The following is a 23,785-nucleotide window of genomic DNA, read 5'->3' on the forward strand; positions in this document are numbered from 1 at the left end:
CGTAATCGTAGCCACTGCCTAATTTTATATTATTACATGTTATTTTTATATATTTATACTAAGTTTAAACGTATTTTAATGATATATATGATGTTAAAAATATACAAACATATGAATTTAATGCATTTGAAAGTAATCATTTACAACATGCTGCAAATCAAATTTTTCTTAAACAGAAATAATATATTTAAAAGAAACAATGCGATGAAAACATAGCAAAAACATTTATATTTCATACATTTTTAAACATACAATATATGTCATATATGCGCGGCTCTAAGTCTTTTTTAAACTTAATAACAAATCATAAAAGAATATTTCTATATCAATATTTCCTGAAGTACAGACAAAGTTCAGAACAACAAACAACTGAATTTAAATAAATAAATTATGTTAGAACAATATACACAAACATTTGATTCTAGATAGATTTGAACCCATAATTTAACATTTTGAAAAAGTTATAGACAGACAGACATACAGATAACATTTCACCTATGGTATTATACAATACTACGTGAATAGATAGTTTTATTTCTCTAAACAATTTTCCAGAAGCCCCAAAAAGGTTATAAATTATATGTTAAACATACAAACACGCGAATTTATAGCTCATTATTACAACATGCTAAAAGTCTATTAGTTTAATATTAATTGTAAAATGGAAGAATCATATTTTAAAGAAAAAATGGCAAAAACATGTAGATCTTAATACATCTTTATACAGATAAGATAAGAAATATAAATGATATGTTTAACAACAATAGTATGGTACATATAAACAAAAAATATGATATTTACACACTGCTCAGTAAACCTATGACACTTTATTTATAATGTGTTAACATTTTTCAGAATAATTTGTACTTGTATATCTAGGAAAGGCGATAATACAACTTGGGAACAATCGTAGCATTAGGATATTTAATCTCAAAACTTACTTACTGTTTTATACATTAAAAGACATTATACAGCGATAATTAGATCAATAAACACGTGCGCTCTTTCTTGATTTAACCAGTTAAAATAGCGCGAAGTACTTACCAGAGGCGTGATTTAATCAGTTAGCATAGGTGTGATAATCCTGATAATTCAATTATACACCTTAATCAGTCGGCAGCTTATTTTAGATAGAGCAATAAAAGGGTTATTAAAATCCTTAAAATTATAATTATGATATATCTATCATTTTATTGCAATATTATTTACCGATAATAAATTAAGTAAAACTATTTTAAACAGAAAATCGGTAGCTGTGAGTATTTTTTAAACTTTTTTACAGGTTATCGCTCCTAATAGAATGTTTCCGTTGCGCACTTTGCCTCCATTGCGTGCCAGTGATTTAGCAGAAATTTCTGTTATGTGCCTGTTTTTTTTTCTTTTTGTTTTTAGCTCACCTGTCACAAAGTGACAAGGTGAGCTTTTGTGATCGCGCGGTGTCCGTCGTCCGTCCGTGCGTCCGTAAACTTTTGCTTGTGACCACTCTAGAGGTCACATTTTTCATGGGATCTTTATGAAAGTTGGTCAGAATGTTCATCTTGATGATATCTAGGTCAAGTTCGAAACTGGGTCACGTGCCATCAAAAACTAGGTCAGTAGGTCTAAAAATAGAAAAACCTTGTGACCTCTCTAGAGGCCATATATTTCACAAGATCTTCATGAAAATTGGTCAGAATGTTCACCTTGATGATATCTAGGTCAAGTTCGAAACTGGGTCACGTGGGTCAAAAACTAGGTCAGTAGGTCTAAAAATAGAAAAACCTTGTGACCTCTCTAGAGGCCATATTTTTCATGAGATCTTCATGAATATTGGTCAGAATGTTTATCTTGATGATATCTAGGTCAAGTTTGAAACTGGGTCACGTAGGGTCAAAAACTAGGTCATTAGGTCTAAAAATAGAAAAACCTTGTGACCTCTCTAGAGGCCATATTTCTCAATGCATCTTCATGAGAATGTTCATCTTGATGATATCTAGGTCAAGTTCGAAACTGGGTCACGTGGGATTAAAAACTAGGTCAGTAGATCTAAAAAAAGAAAAACCTTGTGACCTCTCTAGAGGCCATATTTTTCATGAGATCTTCATGAATATTGGTCAGAATGTTCACCTTGATGATATCTAGGTCAAGTTCGAAACTGGGTCATGTGGGGTCAAAAACTAGGTCAGTAGATCTAAAAATAGAAAAACCTTGTGACCTCTCTAGTGGCCATATTTCTCAATGGATCTTCATGAAAATTGGTCAGAATGTTCACCTTGATGATATCTAGGTCAAGTTTGAAACTGGGTCATGTGCGGTCAAAAACTAGGTCAGTAGGTCTAAAAATAGGAAAACCTTGTGACCTCTCTAGAGGCGATATTTTTCAATGGATCTTCATGAAAATTGGTCAGAATGTTTACCTTGAAGATATCTAGGTCAAGTTCGAAACTGGGTCACGTGGGGTTAAAAACTAGGGTCAGTAGATCTAAAAATAGAAAAACCTTGTGACCTCTGTAGAGGCCATATTTTTCATGAGATCTTCATGAATATTGGTCAGAATGTTCATCTTGATGATATCTAAGTCAGATTCGAAACTGGGTCACGTGGGGTCAAAAACTAGGTCAGTAGGTCTAAAAATAGAAAAACCTTGTGACCTCTCTAGAGGCCATATTTCTCAATGGATCTTCATGAAAATTGGTGAGAATGTTCAGCTTGATGATATCTAGGTCAGGTTCGTAACTGGGTCATGTGCGGTCAAAAACTAGGTCAGTAGGTCGAAAAATAGAAAAACCTTGTGACCTCTCTAGAGGCCATATTTTTCACGAGATCTTCATGAAAATTGGGTGAGAATGTTCACCTTGATGATATCTAGGTCAAGTTTAAAAGTGGGTCACGTGCCTTCAAAAACTAGGTCATTAGGTCAAATAATAGAAAAACCTTGTGACCTCTCTAGAGGCCATATTTTTCAATGGATCTTCATGAAAATTGGTTAGAATTTTTTATCTTGATGATATCTAGGTCACATGTGCTCAAAAACTAGGTCACTATGTCAAATAATAGAAATAACGATGTCATACTCAGTTGAACACTGGGTCATGTGGAGATAGGTGAGCGATTCAGGACCATCATGGTCCTCTTGTTTTTTTGTTTTTTATGCCCCCGAAGGGAGGCATATAGTTTTTGAACCGTCTGTCAGTCTGTCGGTCTGTCAGTCTGTCCGCAATTTTCGTGTCCGGTCCATATCTTTGTCATCGATGGATGGATTTTCAAATAACTTGACATGAATGTGTACCACAGTAAGACGACGTGTCGCGCGAAAGACCCAGGTCCGTAGCTCAAAGGTCAAGGTCACACTTAGACGTTAAAGGTCATTTTTCATGATAGTTGGGCGTGTCCGGTCCATATCTTTGTCATCCATGGATGGATTTTCAAATAACTTGGCATGAATGTGTACCACAGTAAGACGACGTGTCGCGTGCAAGACCCAGGTCCGTAGCTCAAAGGTCAAGGTCACACTTAGACGTTAAAGGTCATTTTTCATGATAGTGCATTTGTGTCCGGTCCATATCTTTGTCATCCATGGATGGATTTTCAAATAACTTGGCATAAATGTGTACCACAGTAAGACGACATGTCGTGCGCAAGACCCAGGTCTGTAGCTCAAAGGTCAAGGTCACACTTAGACGTTAAAGGTCATATTTCAACATAGTGCATTGATGGGCGTGTCCGGTCCATATCTTTGTCATTCATGCTTGGATTTTAAAAATATTGGGCATGGATGTGTACCACAGTAAGACGACGTGTCACGCGCAAGACCCAGGTCCGTAGGTCAAAGGTCCTAAACTCTAACATTGGCCATAACTATTCATTCAAAGTGCCATCGGGGGCATGTGTCATCCTATGGAGACAGCTCTTGTTTTGTTTAGAATTTTCACGACAATTCCATTATTTCAAACAAGTTTACACAATAATCGTTCCTACATGTATACAATGGCTGTACAATAGAATTCATCGAGCATTTTTCAGTCGGCAGCTTATTTTAGCGAGAGTAAATAAAATCTTTCAAACAATTTTAAACAGACAACTGTGAGTATTTTCTAAATATTCATCCAATTATCGCTCCTAGAAAGGTCCTTTGTGCACTTCACCTCCATTGCGCACAATTTGAATTAGCACAAATATATGCTGCTTGTGTGCCATTTTCATTTCTTGGCATTTAACTACGTTCCCATTAACTATAGCCAGCAAGTTTACCCAATAATCAATGCTAAAAAAAATGTGAGTCCATTGCGCACTTTACCTCCATTTCGCACCATTGCGCACTATAGGCGTACCGCAAATTCAAGGCAATCTATGGTAAAATGTTTGCATTTTCGGGCTGGTCTACATTTGGCACTGTTTGATGCAATTCCATAGCAAAATGAAACAGTTTAATTTAACTCATCAAATTTAGCACTGTAGTGTGCTTTTGAAGAAATAAGCAAAAGCAAATCACTTGACACATGCAAAAAAAGGAAGTGTCTAGTCGTCTGGTAACCAGACGCCTAGCCTGCGTTCTAGTCGTCCGGTAACCCGGACGACTAGCATTTCCCCTGGCAATTTTCTAGTCGTCCGGTAATCGATTTCTCAGTCAATAAGTAGTGTTCTGGCCTAATTTTACGTGTTATTATTTAAGATATCAATACCTATCTGCAAACAGAAATTTGTTTGAATACATACCAAAGTGTATTTTTAATCTTCTCGAGAAATTTACTGCTTTTTCAGCCGATAAAACGAAAGTTTGCAAAAATCAGTAATGACGAAACGAATAGAAGCGGATGATTGTGTCGTTGTCATCTTGCTGTTAGAGAGCTAAAATTCGTATTGCAGTTCAGTGGTCGTGAAAAGAACATGAGTGCAAACGTTATTTTCCATTGCCGCATTGTTCATATTTTAGTTAATACATCTTGAAAATTGCTAATGAAGCTCAATAATTTTGGTAAAAAACATATTTTGTAAGTTTTGCGCTGTGAGGTAGAATGGTACACAAATGTACAAAAATAAAGTAAAGACAAAATATGACATTATCAGTGTTTTTTTTTATTGAATTACAGATTTCCAGATTCATATCATAAAATGCAAATTAAACTTAAAATGCATAATGCAAAGACTTTAAACACAAATATTTAAGTTAAGGTGAATATGATTTTGTTTCAAAACCTCAAACTTCACTATCATTACTAGTAAGCATTACTTTCAAACATATCTATTTATCATAGGCATTATTTTCATCATAGAGGAACACTACTCGCTTTGTCTCGAACAATCAAGTGTAAAGTAAATATCAAGCAAAATGTTTGATTTAAATACTCTGAAAACTATTGCATAACGTACAATACATCCACGTTTAAAGTTTAAAACTATTCTATTTCAGTTAAGAACTCTTACGCGAATATTAGATGTCACGTACACAGGAAATGCGAGTAGAACTTTTATTATTAAAAACTTTCGTTTCAAGCTTTTAACATTGACAAAGAACATATATAGCTAGAATTCTAGGGCATTTTTAGTCTAGTGAGATATTCACATAAAACGAAGCAAAATTATATAAAAACGGTCGATTTTCAATAAAACTTACTGTAAACTTTCACACAGCGCGATCGTAAATAACTATTTTGTTTAAAAGGTAAAGTAATTTATACCGCTACGATCATTAAATATAGACTTTTGGCTAGAAATTGCAAAATAACAGATCAGAAAGAAAAAAACATTAAGAAATGACAAAATGACAAGTATTTAAAAATATAGAGTAAAACGGTATTGTTGACATAATTAATTTTTTCTAAATTCTTTGGCAATGCAGAAAATTTCATGATATAGATCCAATTGTAGTAAAAACATTACAAAAACAAATTTAAACACCTTCACCGATACCCAGACATGTTATAAAATTACATCTGGGCCTTGAATTAAGACCCCCTTTTATAGAAATCACATTTTAAATATTTCCGAATATATCCAGGCATCGACGTGTATTTCAGTTCAAGTCTCCAAATTCTAATTTCGCGGGGCCTACGATTGATTAGTTTGACCGGAAACGGTCAAAACTACGCAGGGCAGTACAAATAAATATGGATAAAAAAACAAAAACAAAACAAAAAAACATCACTTAATTATTCTAATTCATAACTATGGCATTCACAGAAAGCTACTGTTGGTCAGCTGAATAAATACGTTAAAAGAGAGCCATACTTCGGGCAAGCTTCATAAAACGTCTCTGTAGAAAATGAAATACTTGACAGATCCCAAACGACATGCCCTTCAGCAGAGAAGCATACGGGACTAGTGGTCTATGAGTGAAGCGACTTCAAATACTTCTTCAACAAATTCACGTAGTTAAATATGACATATTTTTAGCTCACCTGTCACAAAGTGACAAGGTGAGCTTTTGTGATCGCGCGGTGTCCGTCTTCCGTCGTCCGTCCGTGCGTCCGTAAACTTTTGCTTGTGACCACTCTAGAGGTCACATTTTTCATGGAATCTTTATGAAAGTTGGTCAGAATGTTCATCTTGATGATATCTAGGTCAAGTTCGAAACTGGGTCACGTGCCATCAAAAACTAGGTCAGTAGGTCTAAAAATAGAAAAACCTTGTGACCTCTCTAGAGGCCATATATTTCACAAGATCTTCATGAAAATTGGTCAGAATGTTCACCTTGATGATATCTAGGTCAAGTTCGAAACTGGGTCACGTGGGGTCAAAAACTAGGTCAGTAGGTCTAAAAATAGAAAAACCTTGTGACCTCTCTAGAGGCCATATTTTTCATGAGATCTTCATGAATATTGGTCAGAATGTTTATCTTGATGATATCTAGGTCAAGTTCGAAACTGGGTCACGTAGGGTCAAAAACTAGGTCATTAGGTCTAAAATAGAAAAACCTTGTGACCTCTCTAGAGGCCATATTTCTCAATGCATCTTCATGAAAATTGGTCAGAATGTTCATCTTGATGATATCTAGGTCAAGTTCGAAACTGGGTCACGTGGGGTTAAAAACTAGGTCAGTAGATCTAAAAATAGAAAAACCTTGTGACCTCTCTAGAGGCCATATTTTTCATGAGATCTTCATGAATATTGGTCAGAATGTTCACCTTGATGATATCTAGGTCAAGTTCGAAACTGGGTCATGTGGGGTCAAAAACTAGGTCAGTAGATCTAAAAATAGAAAAACCTTGTGACCTCTCTAGTGGCCATATTTCTCAATGGATCTTCATGAAAATTGGTCAGAATGTTCACCTTGATGATATCTAGGTCAAGTTCGAAACTGGGTCATGTGCGGTCAAAAACTAGGTCAGTAGGTCTAAAAATAGGAAAACCTTGTGACCTCTCTAGAGGCGATATTTTTCAATGGATCTTCATGAAAATTGGTCAGAATGTTTACCTTGAAGATATCTAGGTCAAGTTCGAAACTGGGTCACGAGGGGTTAAAAACTAGGTCAGTAGATCTAAAAATAGAAAAACCTTGTGACCTCTCTAGAGGCCATATTTTTCATGAGATCTTCATGAATATTGGTCAGAATGTTCATCTTGATGATATCTAAGTCAGATTCGAAACTGGGTCACGTGGGGTTAAAAACTAGGTCAGTAGGTCTAAAAATAGGAAAACCTTGTGACCTCTCTAGAGGCCATATTTCTCAATGGATCTTCATGAAAATTGGTGAGAATGTTCAGCTTGATGATATCTAGGTCAGGTTCGTAACTGGGTCATGTGCGGTCAAAAACTAGGTCAGTAGGTCGAAAAATAGAAAAACCTTGTGACCTCTCTAGAGGCCATATTTTTCACGAGATCTTCATGAAAATTGGTGAGAATGTTCACCTTGATGATATCTAGGTCAAGTTTAAAAGTGGGTCACGTGCCTTCAAAAACTAGGTCATTAGGTCAAATAATAGAAAAACCTTGTGACCTCTCTAGAGGCCATATTTTTCAATGGATCTTCATGAAAATTGGTCAGAATTTTTTATCTTGATGATATCTAGGTCACATGTGCTCAAAAACTAGGTCACTATGTCAAATAATAGAAATAACGATGTCATACTCAGTTGAACACTGGGTCATGTGGAGATAGGTGAGCGATTCAGGACCATCATGGTCCTCTTGTTTATATAAGTCGGGGAGGATGACATAATATCACTTACCAACAAGAAGCTGATGAAATCCCTTTTAAACATCTACAACGAGTTGACATCGAGAGGAGACTGGTTGTATTCGGTTCGCTGTTCCAAAGACATCATCGGCGCTATAACAGGTTATGCAAGCGCCTTAACAAAATTCTGTTTAAGTTATACCAATGCGAAATCTGGCACCTATCATGTGTCGGTGCGACGTTGAATCCAACCAACCAAATCAGTTTAGCTGTGAAATCTGTTACGGCATTTGAACATTAGTCTTAATATTTTAGCTATCCAAACCTAGAATACTAAAGAAAAGCATATCAAGTTTAATATTGTAATCCTTCAATCCTGAGAAAAACATGAATTTGATGAAAGATTCAAAGTGTTACATTATACCCTCATTAATGTGGGTTAGGGTCTCACTCGGGGCGTTGAATTCTTTATGTGAGGAAGCCATCCAGCTGGCTTAAGAAAGGTTGGTGGTTCTACCCAAGTGCCTGCTCATGATGAAATAATGCATGGAGGGGCGCCGTGGGGTCTTCGCCACTATCAAAGCTGGAAAGTCGCCATACGACCTATAATTGTGTCAGTGCGACATTAAACCCAACAAAATAAAATAAAATGATAAAAGTGCTGATTAATATTAATAATTTATCGAGTTTGCGGTCATGTTTTTCCGAGGATTAAATTATGAATACTTTTGTGTATTGTCACTTGCAATATGATTTAAACCATAAAAAGTGAGAGCAAAACATTATTTTAGCCTCTTGATACTTGATGTACCATAACTGGTTTAGTCTTTGCTTCTTGCAATACTGATGAAAATTGTTTAAGACTCTGGTCAAGCATGTGGCAATAACATCTGTAGATAAATGTCTACAAGTGCACAATAAAAAAAGATAGATAGAAAGGTCTACATGTCTTGCAACAATATTTCATCAGTCATTCCCTATTTTGTGTTATATTTAGTATTCTAACTTTTCTGGTTGATAGTTAAACATACTTTTATAAAGTTGTTGTGATTTTCAGGATTTAACAGGGATAGAAGAAATAGACAGATGTCGGCAAACATTGGAAAGGCATAACTGGGACATTGAGGTACCAGAATTTATATCTTAGAGATCTGTCTATATATAATTTTATCTTGTATAGCAGAGGTTAAAACATGAAGCATTCTCAGTAGTAAGAAGCCTAAAAGGAAGGAGCATAGCTACTGACAGTGGTTTCTTGATAATGGCAAAGGTTTCACTTCATATGAAATTAGTTTGACTACTTGAAAATTGGCATATAGTAGAGATTTTATTGTCACCCTTTCATCAGCATCTTTGTTCTTGTCCTCGTCGATTTCACAAAAGTCCTGAATGACATGACAGGGCATGTTACTCTAGATTTGCTTTGCTTGGCCAAATGCATTTCAACTACATGGAATCGTCTTCAGAAGACAAGTAACGTAACCTTGATTTCTTATTTTGGCAAAATTATCATATGCCTGTTTTAGTAAATAGAAATTTTAGTGAAAAGTTTACATGTAAGTTGCGTTCTCAAAAACTATTGGGCCAAACGCTTTCAGACTTCACACATGGCATATAAATTAACACAAAAGTCACCATTACTAAATGACTTGATTCTATTGCATGATAGATTCCTGTAACACAAATGTCAAGGTCACTCATAGGGGTGACCCGGTCAGATATTTTACCTCACAGGCAAGTTACATGTAAAACTGTGATAATGTGAAAAGTAGAAGGAACTGAGCTGTAGAATGTCAAATAAGCTTCAAGATATCTTCACTATCAAATTTCTTTATAAACTAAACAGTTAACAAAATGCTGATTTGATTCTAGGTGGCAGTGCAAGACACATTTAATGAACAAGAAGGTCGACAGTCAGTCTTTGATGAGCCGCCGCCAGAGCCACGAGCCCCTCCCATGAACCTTGAACCCACAGATCAAAGGTAAATATACTTAGTCCAATGTGATCATTCTACTTTGCTTGTGTATACTTGTATAAATGACAGTAGGGAAGGAAAGCAAGTAGCTTGACCTCACACACTCTCCCACCACCTCTGGCTGAAGACTTACTGCTACAGTTTGTATGAAATACTTTCTACAAATTAAGTTCAGTTAAATTAGCAGTTTTTTAGCTCGACTATTCATAGAATAGTGAGCTATTGCACTCGCCCATGCGTCGGCGTCCGCGTCCCGATTTTGGTTAAGGTTTTGTATGTAAGCTGGTATCTCAGTAACCACTTGTGGGAATGGATTGAAACTTCACACACTTATTCACTGTGACAAACTGACTTACATTGCACAGGTTCCATAATTCTATTTTGCTTTTTTACAAAATTATGCCCCTTTTTCGACTTAGAAATTTTGGTTAAGGTTTTGTATGTAAGCTGGTAACTCAGTAACCACTTGTGGGAATGGATTGAAACTTCACACACTTATTCACTGTGATGAACTGACATGCACTAAGCAGGTCCCATAACTCTACTCTCTTTTTTTTCAAAATTATGCCCCTTTTTCAACTTAGGAGTTTTGGTTAAATTCTTATATGAAAGCTGGTATCTCAGTACCCACTAATGGGAATGGATTGAAACTTCATACACTTGTCCACTGTCATGAGCTGATAAGCACTATGCAGGTTCCATAACCCTATTTTACTTTTTTACTAAATTATGCCCCTTTTTCGACTTTCTTATTCATTCAAGCGACAAGGCTGTTAAATAGTCGAGCGTTGCTGTCCTCCGACGGCTCTTGTTTCACTTATTGTCACATTTTTTGTAGGAAAATAATATATCTTTGTAATCTAATCTAACAGAAAATGTTCAGTGACCAGTATCAAACAGTATTGACCAATCAACCACTTCTGACCAATTTGGGAGTACTGATTACATGTAGGTTGCTTTAACTAAATGAAAATGCCTGCATTCATCTTAATCAAGCCCCAAATGCTCTTAAACAGTCATTTAATTGTTCATAAACTTTGCAAAATATCTTAACAGTCAGTATTGACCAATTGACCAGTATTGACCAATTGACCAGTATTGACCAATTGACCAGTATTGACCAATATTAACCACTTAGGGAGTATTGACTAGGACAGTTTTAACTGATTAAAACTGCTGGTTATAACCGCCCATCATTGGCTGAAGGTGTGAAAAAAATCTAGTTTCTTAAATCTGTGTTATCAGTATTTTACTTTGTAAAATGAGAAGTTCTGTCTTATTTTTAAAGACAGCAGTTTGTTATCAGTCAGGATTTCCTTTTAACTGTTATAAAAATGAAATACAATTTTAGTGTGTGTATGGCTTCTGTTGTCAGAGAATGTGTAAAAATAGAGATCTTGTTACAGCAATAAACCTGTTTTTAATGAAATGGTGATGTCTATACTTATGATACTGTAATAACAAAGGTATACTAGATGTTTGTCTGTTGATAAGCGATTTCTTGCTGTTCAAAGTGAATTTACTACTTAAACAGAAGGGGTAGAGTTACACATCTTTAAAAATATTGATTTACATACGGTAAAAGTTCTCTATTTTGCTTTCACTCTTTTGATTTTATATCGTGGAAGAAATTTTGGCAGGTGTTACGTCTGCCCCAAGGTTATTTTTGAATGAAGTAAGCAAAATTCAAAACAGAAACACAGGATTCTGTCTCATTAAATCCATTTACTTGTCGTTGAGGTACCCTAGAAAAAATTATATTGACATTTATATTTTGTGAATTGTAATTGTTTACCAATAGTTTGATGTTTCTTTTATTAAAATTAATGGTAAAATGAGTTCTCTGCAAACATTTTGGATAGTGGCCATCGCTTTGAAATTTGTCTCTACTTGAGCTTGAGGAGATACCATAAGTTATACAAAATTTATAAAAAAACTGCACGGTAAAAGTTGTTTAAAAATTGCAAAACAGTGCGAAACATGGTCACCTTTTAGAACATACCAAGCAAATGCCATTTTGTAAACATTACTATTACGCGACTAATACCTTAATTGTCCATTTGAAATAATTCAGTAAATATTAGTGATGATCATGAACTATAAATTATTCAGTTATTTTGTTACTTATTGGAAATAGAACACTGCTGCTTAATTTACCTGCTTAAGCAATGTGATAACCTAATAATCTTACAAAGAAGATAAATAATTTATTTAGGTTTCAACATGCTCTATGCACACTTTGTTTTCTAAACCAAATATTGAAAATGTTGAAAAGTAACAGAAATACATATTTTATACCAGATTACTCTTAATTTCTCGGAAACTAGTATAATTTAAAAATTACACTTTTCTAGTGAATCTAGTGTGTGACACTTTTTGATTTGATAAGCTGTAGAAAAAAACTTCTGTTTCACATGGGAGACAAATCAGTCATGTTTATTTGTATTAAGATACATGAGATAAATATCAAAGGGGAGTGGTGGTTTAAAGCTACTTGCCCAAAGTTTCAACTTTGGGTGAAATTTTTGAACATGTTGCTTTCCACCAAGTTTGCCATAGAATGAATATATGACACTGAAAAAAATGATAAAATGGGTAAAAATAAAAATTAGATATTAGTAAAAATGCAAGAGGAATGTAAGTTTTCTGCAATATTTCAAAAGCGTTGCAACAGTTTTCCACCTTCTGCACAATACATTTGGTTATTTTTAAAAATATCTTGCAATAATCTTACGTCAGTAAGTTTGTTCTACTAGTCACTTTCAGAGTACTCACTTTTTATGGATCTTTGAGAGAAATTATTTATTGCCTTAGATGTGTGGGTTAGTCCCTTTAACAGATAAGAGGGCTGTAAGTGCCAGTTTGAACCCCATAAAGGTCGCAGCTGCATCTCATATAGCACCGTCTCTGGTTTGCTCAATTAGTGGACTTGAGAATTACCTGCACAAATAAGTCGTACTGTTTACTCAAAAACTGAGATTTGATAACTTGGTATGTGGTTAACAGTTTTAAAAAATCAGAAAATTTAAGTTAAGAATCAAAATACATACGTATGATGATTAGGGTACTGTTTATTTTACTCTCGACTGATCTTACTTTTCAGGGTGTTTACAGTGCAGCCACGACAACCCCAGGGAATTGTACAGTGGGGATACTATATAATAACTCTCCCATTTAGATTCTTATACACCACATTGTTAGATATTATTAGGTTTGCTTGTAAGTATAAGCATTTTGATACAGTATATGTAATTTAGGGTTTTTAAAATGAAAGAGATTTTACATATTAAGTAAATTTTTACACAAAATTGTGCTTTATGTACTACATGTATAGTCAATGCAATCACAGAAAGCTAAATTTCAGTGGTATAGATTTATAAGCTTACTGATCTTCATTAATTTTGGTCATTTAACAAATTATTGAGTTGATCACACATCACTTTGAAGTCCATCAGCTGAAAGAGAGTACAGATCTACAGGAAGCAAGGTCTATTCATGAGCTTGGTCACAGGTAAAGCATATGTTTGCTGTGACAGTTGGATGCAACACATCATGTATGAAATAATTTGTTCTCAATCTCTGATTCATGTGATAAAAATTAGTAGTTACTTGCATAGAACACGCTGGTACTCACAGAATCCAGGCACATGGGTAAGGTTAACTGCCATGCTGTCACATAACTGAAATACTGTTTAAAATGTGGTGCTAAACACAAAGCAAAATTGCTATTGATTTGGCATAGGTATAATTGTGGTGATTAAAACTAGGTTGTTTCACTTCTAATTTCAGTTCAAATTTTACGGCCAGATCCTAGAAGAAGTAAGTATTTCCTGTGCTTTCTTACTTTACTTACAAGCTTTATCAAGTCCTATAGAGATGGTACCTAAAATTCAAATTGCATCTGATATTATTTTCTGTTGAAAACTTAATACCCGAGTACCTCAAATATATAATGGTTTAACTTTCATACTTCATTTTTCATGCTGAAAGGCAATATTTAATCCGAAAAATTTGGTTCTACTTGGAAAAGTGAAACCAGTGACAGATAATCTTCTAGGACTATTCAGTTATTTGAACAAATTACACATAGATATGGATGTGTTTACAAAAACTATAGTTCACTTCAAGATCTGTGAACAACCATTCAAACAGAAAAGTTGAGCATTATCTTTCATTTTTGAACAAAATAATTCAAAAACAATTGTTATTATTCATAACTGCCGATAATTTACAGGTATGGTATGATCATAGGAAAGAAAACATTATTCGTGAGAAAAAATATAAAAAGACTATAAGTTTTTTGCGACATCGAATCCCTCAACATTTTACAAAATTTGTTTGCCAAGAATAATCAAGGCCTCAAAATGTATGAGTTAAAAACAGAGCAATATAAAAATGTATATTCTCTCTGATGGTCACACCAAAACCATACCAAAAACTGTGCCGAAAGAAGTTATTTCACTTTTTATGACACACACCTTGTGTTTACAAATGTAACTAATTTGCATATTGACCGAGGCATGCAGAATCGCATTTACCTTGCGTAATCTGCTGTTACAGAAACTTCTGTTAATACAATGCAGACATTCTTTAGTATAAATAAAATGGTTGTGTTAGTGAAAAGAAAATGACACTCACCTTGCTTTAGCTAATCCATCAAAATAACAGAGCCAGTTTCGCTGTCAAAAGTTCCAGTATTTACTGACAGGTGCTCTGTTAAAATATTGCTAGCGTGAGATAAGTGATATGCGCTTCAGTTTTGCACTTGATTTGTTGTTGTTGTCGTTGAATACGCGGCCTTAGGTACCATCTCTAAGTCCTATCATTTAATGCTTTTTTTTTTTAATCACAACTTTTTCAGAGCTTTTTCAACAATCTTGACATTCTGAAATAGTAAATGAAAATGTTCTCTTTAATATTGTATGGAATAATGGAACATTTTGTTACACTAGGACAGGGTTATTTGTCATATTTACAGAGAAGTGAATACTAGTACTCAAATTTTAGATCATGAAGCACAACTATGCAGATAGTCAAGTAAATCATGCAGATTTACCACGTTTTAAGCAAATTGCTTGTTTCCAAAAGTATGTACATGCTTTCTGTTCGAATCCTCCAATTAGCTAATTACATATTAGACTTAAGTGATAGATCCACAAAAACATGCACTACCCGCCCGCTTAGCTCAGTAGGTAGAGCGTTGGTCTATGGATCTCTGGGTCGTGAGTTCAGTCCTCGGGCGGGGCGTATGTTTTCCGTGACTAATTGATAAATGACATTGTGTCTGAAATCATTAGTCCTCCACCTCTGATTCATGTGGGGAAGTTGGCAGTTACTTGCAGAGAACGGGTTTGTACTGGTACAGAATCCAGGAACACTGGTTAGGTTAACTGCCCGCCGTTACATGACTGAAATACTGTTGAAAAACGGCGTTAAACCCAAAACAAACAAACAAACAAAAACATGCCCAAAATGTTTCTGACCTTTTAAGTTGTAAACACAAGATATCAGAAATGTAAGAAAGAGACTAATGCCAGTAATGGTTGTCTGTCCTTTTGCACTTTAACACAAAAACAGTAATTGTGTATTCCAAAGAATTCCATTATTTATTCAGTAAATATATGTAATTTCTTAATCTTATGCAAAATAAACAAACTCATACATGCAAGTAAAACAGAAAGTGTTACCAAATTTCCAAAAAGGTTCAGAAATATTTAGTTATGAGTCAGCACTAGTAAAAACATTACAGTATAGCAACAACATATTTAACATAAAAAAGTACATTTTCAGATGTAACAGATCCTTTAGGTGATGTAGTACGGTTTATACAAACGTACAACGAGAGATACGGAGAAAACCATCCTGTGTTCTACCAAGGATCTTATAGTCAGGTAACTTTACCACTTTTACACTAAATTTTTTATTCTAGAATACAGTGTATTTGATTTATTGCTCTTTCAAAGAAGGCTGGTATGTTGTCTTGAGCAGTGAGTCATATCCTGCATGACATGAAAAACACAGTGCAAGATTGTCTCCTGTTATAAAATGTGGCAATAAAGAGCACTTGCATGTTTTTTTGTTACCAGTATTTATTACCACATTTCTTTGGGCACTCTTTTTTTTATGCCCCCAAAGGGAGGCATATAGTTTTTGAACCGTCTGTCGGTCTGTCAGTCTGTCAGTCTGTCAGTCTGTCCGCAATTTTCGTGTCCGGTTCATATCTTTGTCATCGATGGATGGATTTTCAAATAACTTGGCATGAATGTGTACCACAGTAAGACGACGTGTCGCACGCAAGACCCAGGTCCGTAGCTCAAAGGTCAAGGTCACACTTAGACATTAAAGGATAGTGCATTGATGGGCGTGTCCGGTCCATATCTTTGTCATCGATGGATGGATTTTCAAATAACTTGGCATGAATGTGTACCACAGTAAGACGACGTGTCGTGCGCAAGACCCAGGTCCGTAGCTCAAAGGTCAAGGTCACACTTAGACATTAAAGGATAGTGCATTGATGGGCGTGTCCGGTCCATATCTTTGTCATCGATGGATAGATTTTCAAATAACTTGGCATGAATGTGTACCACAGTAAGACGACGTGTCGCGCGCAAGACCCAGGGCTGTAGCTCAAAGGTCAAGGTCACACTTAGACGTTAAAGGATAGTGCATTGATGGGCGTGTCCGGTCCATATCTTTGTCAACCATGGATGGATTTTCAAATAACTTGGCATGAATGTGTACCACAGTAAGACGACGTGTCGCGCGCAAGACTCAGGTCCGTAGCTCAAAGGTCAAGGTCACACTTAGACGTTAAAGGATAGTGCATTGATGGGCGTGTCCGGTCCATATCTTTGTCATCCATGGATAGATTTTCAAATAACTTGGCATGAATGTGTACCACAGTAAGACGACGTGTCATGCGCAAGACCCAGGTCCGTAGCTCAAAGGTCCTAAACTCTAACATCGGCCATAAATACTCATTCAAAGTGTCATCGGGGGCATATGTCATCCTATGGAGACAGCTCTTGTTTTAAGTTGCTTTAATAAAAGTAAGTGAATTTTGAATGTGATACATTCTGAGATTTTGTCTCATACAAGAAATTACTTGGCTTTTTGTTGAGAGTTAAAAATAACAGAATTTAAGTTATCCTGTTTAATGTGACTATGTAATAGCATTAAAAGGGCAATAATACACTTTAGATATAAGAATTAAAAATAAAAGAAAACTTCCTCTAAATGCAATGATATATTTAGAAGTTTGAGCAGCTTCATCTGTCTGTGCTTTATGCTGTAAAATCAGTTTATTTTAAGGGCATGCAATTTTGTGATTTTGACCAAAACATCTGTTTCTTGAGGACATGCATTTGTTAATTCCAACATATGAAGATAAAATGAATAGGAATTTGATTTGTTTATTGGGATTTACTTTGTGCATTGATTTAACCATGAAATCCTTAAAATTAGTCCCCAGCAAATATTAATGAATTCGAAGTATGTCTGTGTTAAATGCAAGGGTAAAATATATGTGTGTCATAATCACATTCTTGTGTGTTTTACTTCTCTGTCATTATGTGGATGGATTTTGAACCAAACGTTTCAGTTGTTTTGGTTTGGTTTGGTGATTAGATTCCTGATATTTTGCTGTTTGCAGTTTACCTGTTATGTCACACTGTATTGGAATGATAGTTATTTTTTTCTTCAAAAGTAGAAACATTAGACATTCTGTATTTTCTCCTTGTTTTTTTCCTTGTTGAGGTATAAAGACAAGAGATACTGTATATGTGATCTTTTGTATTATTTACAGGCTTTAAATGATGCAAAGACAGAGTTACGGTTCCTGCTGGTATATCTGCATGGCATGGACCATCAGGACTCTGAGAGCTTCTGTAGAAATACATTGGGCAGTCAAACTGTTATTAACTTTATTAATACCTCTATGTTATTTTGGGCCTGTGACACTAATAGTCCAGAAGGATACAGAGGTGAATATACTTATTTCAGTATTTTAGTGGCTTTCAACTTGGCCAAATACCTTTTACATTGTCAGTCAGTTTGAAATTTCATGTGTTACAGCATCGTCTAGAAATGGTATTTATAAACGGGCCGGAATGACGAAATATCTTTCCTAGGGGATTTAGTGCAGTTTCTAATCATTGCTTCATTGAGACAATGCAAACATTTACAGCGGTTGGACAGTTTTCCAGTGTTTTGGTCATAAGTTTTGTATGTCACACGAGTTATGTCGTCAACGAGTAACAACGTCAAAATGTGTATTTATGTCATGTACAGTATTTTAAACAATTTTAACATGTTTATGTGGCTCTAGTATGAGTCAACAAGTTAAGCTTGTTAGGGAAACAGTTGGATTGAATTAAACCATGTTGCAGCAGGGGTCTCTGTGACTACTGATCTCCAATCACTTGTCTCTAAGTGCTACAAGTTCAGAAGTAATTATACATGAGAGTCATCCAGCTGGCATAAAGATGCTCGTTGGTTCTACGAAGGTGGCCCCTGAGTCTAAAATAATACCCAGAGGGGCACCTGGGGTCTGAAAAGATTAGCAAAGGAAGAAAAAAATGTGTATATGCCACAGTTTGTAAAATGTATTTTGTTTTAACATTTTTGAAATATTTCTGTTTCAGTGAGTCAAGCATTAAGGGAAAATACATACCCATTTCTAGCATTAATTGTTTTACGTCAAAACAGAATGACAGTTGTAGCCAGAATAGAGGGACCAATAGGTTTGTACATGATACACGTTAACTATCATTGAAATTCATACTTGAATGTTAGTAATGACAGAGTCAAAAGTTTGTAGATGCATTTGGTAACCATATTTTGCTAAATGAAATGTGAGGAAAGTAAATTTGAGAGTTTGCTGGGGAAAAATTGCTATTATTCTGTAATGATACATGCATTTATATTTGCAGTCAAATGGATGAAGGAATAATACCAATGTGTTGAACAAATAGTCAAGTCAATAATTTTTAAAGAGAACTAGCATATCAAATATATCTATAATTCATTGTTTCTGATTCACATTAATTTAGTCAGTCCATTGTTTTGTTACACTGAAGGAAGGCATATAGCAGTTACACTGTCTGGTTGCAAGTTTATCAGAAATGTTGTGTTGTTTTAGCTATATAACGTTTTAGCTTACCTACCTGAACATAAAGTGCTCAACATGAGCTGTTATGATACCCCTGTGTCTGTCATCTGTTGTCCGCAGTTTAAAACCACTAAAGGTCACAGACTTTGCCCAATCTTTATGAAACTTGGTCATAGTCATCTGGTTAAAAATCAAGGCCATATTATATACCTGGTTTGTATGAAACATGGCCAGACTGTGTGTTAGCCTAAAATGTAGATCTTCATGAATACTGGGCCATTTGTGGTTAAAAGACAAGGTCACTGGGTCAAATAATAGAAAACCAATATACTTCACTGAAGTCACATATTCTTTATTATCCCCCGACGAAAGTCGGAGGGATATAGTTTTGGCGTTGTCCGTCCGTCCGTCTTTCCGTCCGTCCTTCCGTCTTTCCGTCCGTCCGTCCGAGCCATATCTAGGAAATGGTTGGGAATATTTATTTAAAACTTCATATACATGTTCACCACAATGAGTTCTTGCGGCCCGTCAAGTTTCAGTCAGATTGCCCAAGTAACACCAGAGTTATGGCCCTTAGAAGTTTCTAGTGTTAACTATATAGGGTACTATAAATATGGCAATTTCTGCATCATAACTTTTGATATATTTGACCTAGAACTATGAAACTTAAACAGAATTTAGATCACCATAATGTGGTTGTGTACACACAATTTCATTTGGATTTATTTGTAAATTAAGAGTTATTGCCCTTTAATTGTATAAAAATCCACATATTTGTACATAACAAACTTACCATTTTGTAGAATTTCATTAAATTTCTTTCATTCTTTTCCATGAACATTTATTGTAAACATGTGAAGTTGTGTACCCACACCTGGTCGCCCCCTTACCTTGATCACACACCTCCCCCCCCCCCCCCCCCCCCCCCCCCCCCCCCCCCCCCCCCAAAAAAAAAAAAAATTCATTCCTTATTTTAGATTTTTTTCAAACAAACTTCATATACATGTTCACCACTATGAGGTTATGGGGCCCATCAAGTTTCAGACAGATTGCCCAAGTAACACCAGGGTTATGGCCCTTAGAAGTTTCTAGTGTTAACTATATAGGGTACTATAGATCTATAGATATGCCAATTTCTGCATCATAACTTTTGATATATTTGACCTAGAACTATGAAACTTTAACAGAATTTAGAGCACTATAATGTGGTTGTGCACAGACAATTTTGTACGGATTTCTTTTTGTAACTTCAGAGTTATTGCCCTTTAATTGTCTAAAAATCCACATATTTGTACATAACAAACTTACCATTTGGCAGAATTTCATTAAATTTCTTTCATTCTTTTCTGTGAACATTTATTATAAACATGTGAAGTTGCGCACCCACACCTGGTCACCCACTTGCCTTGGTCACACCCCCTCCCCCTCCCCAACCCCCCCCCCCTTTTTTTCATTTATTTTAGATTTTTTTCAAACCTTCCAAGTTGTACTATTCCCCCACCTCACTTCTCCACCCAGTCATGCCCACCACTGATCATGCATCCTCTGCCCCCCCCCCCCCCCCACCCCAACTTCACCCTTTTACCTTTTTTTTTTTCATTTTTAATTTTCAATCAATATTTATAATCAGCATGTGAAATTTTGTTTCCTCTCCCGTTCCCCTGCACCCCCACCCCCTAAAAAAATAAATATATACATATATCTATATATAGATATATATATTTACACTCCTTTTTTTTTTTTTTTTAAATGTTCAAACCTTCAACATGTTAAGTTGTGACTGCACAAACCTTGCCCTCAGCCATGTTCAAGATATCTTATCTGTGTTCTCTTAAGGACATCTGATCTTTTAAGTTCAAATGTACATGTAAAACAGCAACACCTGGTGCCAAACCACTCAAAGACAATATTTCATTCCAGTTAAACTTCAAGCTCACATTTCAATAAACTGCATTTGATTTTAAAAGCTAAGCTCATTACAGTAAGCATATCCCATTCAAAATGAATTCTTTAGTCCGGATCAAAGTATCATACATTTATTGTGTACTCTTTAATTAAACATTTGTTTTCTGTTAAATTGATTTTGACTAATGAAATTATTTGCTTCTTATTAACATCCTTAACTTTTTGCCGGTATATCTTTTTGCCATTCCTCACCACAAACCCTTTCAGCGGGGGATACCAATTCATCAAATTTGCTTGTTGATGTATATGAATACTGGTCAGAATGCTGGTCTCAATCAAATCTGGGTCAGGTTTGAAACAGGGTCATCTAGGATCAAACAGTATCTCACTAGGTCAAATGTTAATACGTATGCCAACTTTTCAACATGATATATATGAACCTTTGTCATAATGTTTGTCTCTATGAAATTAAGGTCGAGTTACAAACTGGGTCATGGGCCCAAATCTAGATCACTTGCTGTGGCACTATGCCAAATCATAGTAAAACTTTGTTTTCACTCTCAGCATCACATTTTCTACTTGATATATAGGTACATGAAACATGGTCAGAATGTTTGTCTCTTTGCAATCTAGGACATGATTTGAATTGTTCATCTGAAATCAGGAGTTGAAAACTAGACCACTAGGACAAATCGTAGAACAGTCTTGTGTACATACTAAAGGCCACTTTTATTCTTGAGCTCGATGAAACCTTGGCTGAATGTCTGTCTTATGAAGTCAAATTCAACTTTGAAACACAATTATCTTTGATAAAAAAAAACAACAGGTTACTAGGTCATAGCTTAGAAAAACTTGGTTAACACATTCTACCCAGGTTGTATCAAGCATGGTCAGAATGTTTATTTAATGAAATCTAGGTCATATTTGGTACTAGATCATCTTGGTAATTAAGTCTGTTGAGCAATTAAGGGCCATCGTGTCTGTCTAGTTACCGATTTAAAGGATTCCAATGAAATTTTGCACAGATTTTTATCATGATAGGAAGAAGTGGCATGATGAAGAGCCTTGTCTGTCCCTCCCAGGCCAAGGTCAAAGGTACACCGCTTCAGAAAAATTTGTCCATTTACTAGTGATATCTCTAGTAAATCAAAATATTTAACAATTTTACTGTTCAGTGGTATAACAACTGATACTAACAGACAGTCTTACTTTTCCAGAGAGTGAGCAGTTAATGCAAAGGCTAGAGGCAATAATGGGAGATAACGAGGCATCGTTAGTGGCAGCAAGAGCAGATAGGGAGGAGAGAAGTTTTAACCAGTCACTGAGGCAGCAACAAGATGAGGCCTATCTTGAGTCACTTAGACAAGATCAGGAAAAGGTAGGTCTTGTTCAAGTATATACGCTGAACTTCTTACCAAATTTGGTATTGTATTACCCAACCAGGTTTTCCCACATTGTAACTTAAGTACGTGTTTCAGATTGCTGACTTTACACATCTTTGAACTTCAACTTTAAAAATTCTAATATGTATTAAGCACTCTGTGAACACAGATAAGTGAAAATGATCAGTTGTTAGTTCCGAAGTAGCCTTTAAAGAGCTTGAGGTTCTTACAGAATAACAAACGTTTTGAAAGGGCATGCCCTTACAACAGACACATTTCTAGTTTAAAAGTGATTTATAATCTTTAAAAAGGATGTTTTTGTTCTCTCCAGGAAAGAAGGAAGAGAGAAGAAAAGGAGCTAATTAAAGCAGAGGAGGCAAGGAAAAGACAACAAAAGGAAGACCATGAACAGATGTTACAGGTACGGTTTTGGAAGGGTATGACCATTGTAGACTTTTGTTTTTAGCTCACCGAACACAAAATGCTCAAGGTGAGCTATTTCGGTAGCCCCGTGTCAGTCATCATACAACATGCTGCGTTGTCAACAGTTTGATTTTTAATACTCTGAAGTAACAATTTTGTCAAAGTATTATTGAAATTTTGTCAGAATATTACCTTCAATAAAATCATGGAACAATTTGTTAATGGTCATTGGGATCAAAAACTTGGTCACTAGGTCAATTAATAGAAAAACTTTGTTAACTTTGTTAACATCTGTAGGCCATATTTTCTACCTAATCTTCATAAAACTTTCTCAGAATGTTTACCTCTGTAAAGCCTGAGTCAGGTTAGACACATTATTTGAGGTCTGAAACTAGATCACAAGGTTAAATCATAGAAAAATCCTGTTAAGGCACTAGAGGCTACATTTTGTACTTTATTATCATAAGCATTTGTCAGAATATTTGTCATGTTGAAATGAAGGACAAGTTCAAGGCTAGTTTACCTGAGGTAAAAAACAAGATCACTGGGTCAAATCAGAGAAAAAAACGTTCTTTACACTTTAGAGGCCATATATAAGTTTAAAACTTGTTAACCTGAATTCAGAATTGAGCTCGTTTGGTCAAATCATAGAAAAATCTTGTTAACACACTAAAGGCCACATATTCCATTGAAAAGCTTTGTAGAATGTTTGTTTGTATGAAATTTAGGTAAAGATTAAATAATTTTACATAATATTATTTTTTCCATATGTGACGCTCTACCAAAATTGTCACTCAGGTGAGTGATTTAGGGCCAGGTGGCCCTTTTGTTTGATTCATGTATTGTTTCTAATATTTTATATCAGTATGGAAAACATTCTGCGAAGCTTGAAAG

The 23,785-nt window shown here is 35.3% G+C and overlaps 1 protein-coding gene across 1 annotated transcript in view; it reads left to right on the top strand.

The window, feature by feature from the left end:
* Positions 1-23,785, top strand: part of LOC123540260 (FAS-associated factor 2-like) — a 29,732-nt gene that overhangs the window by 2,012 nt on the left and 3,935 nt on the right. Inside the window, exons 2-10 of the mRNA XM_045325124.2 lie at positions 9,154-9,222; positions 9,969-10,078; positions 13,176-13,291; positions 13,862-13,891; positions 15,863-15,963; positions 17,877-18,054; positions 18,715-18,813; positions 22,304-22,464; positions 22,800-22,889. Of these exons, the coding sequence (XP_045181059.2) occupies positions 9,154-9,222; positions 9,969-10,078; positions 13,176-13,291; positions 13,862-13,891; positions 15,863-15,963; positions 17,877-18,054; positions 18,715-18,813; positions 22,304-22,464; positions 22,800-22,889 (954 nt within the window). The remainder of the gene's footprint in view (positions 1-9,153; positions 9,223-9,968; positions 10,079-13,175; positions 13,292-13,861; positions 13,892-15,862; positions 15,964-17,876; positions 18,055-18,714; positions 18,814-22,303; positions 22,465-22,799; positions 22,890-23,785) is intronic.

Source organism: Mercenaria mercenaria, chromosome 16, assembly GCF_021730395.1.
Source record: "Mercenaria mercenaria strain notata chromosome 16, MADL_Memer_1, whole genome shotgun sequence".
Lineage (NCBI taxonomy): Eukaryota > Metazoa > Mollusca > Bivalvia > Venerida > Veneridae > Mercenaria > Mercenaria mercenaria.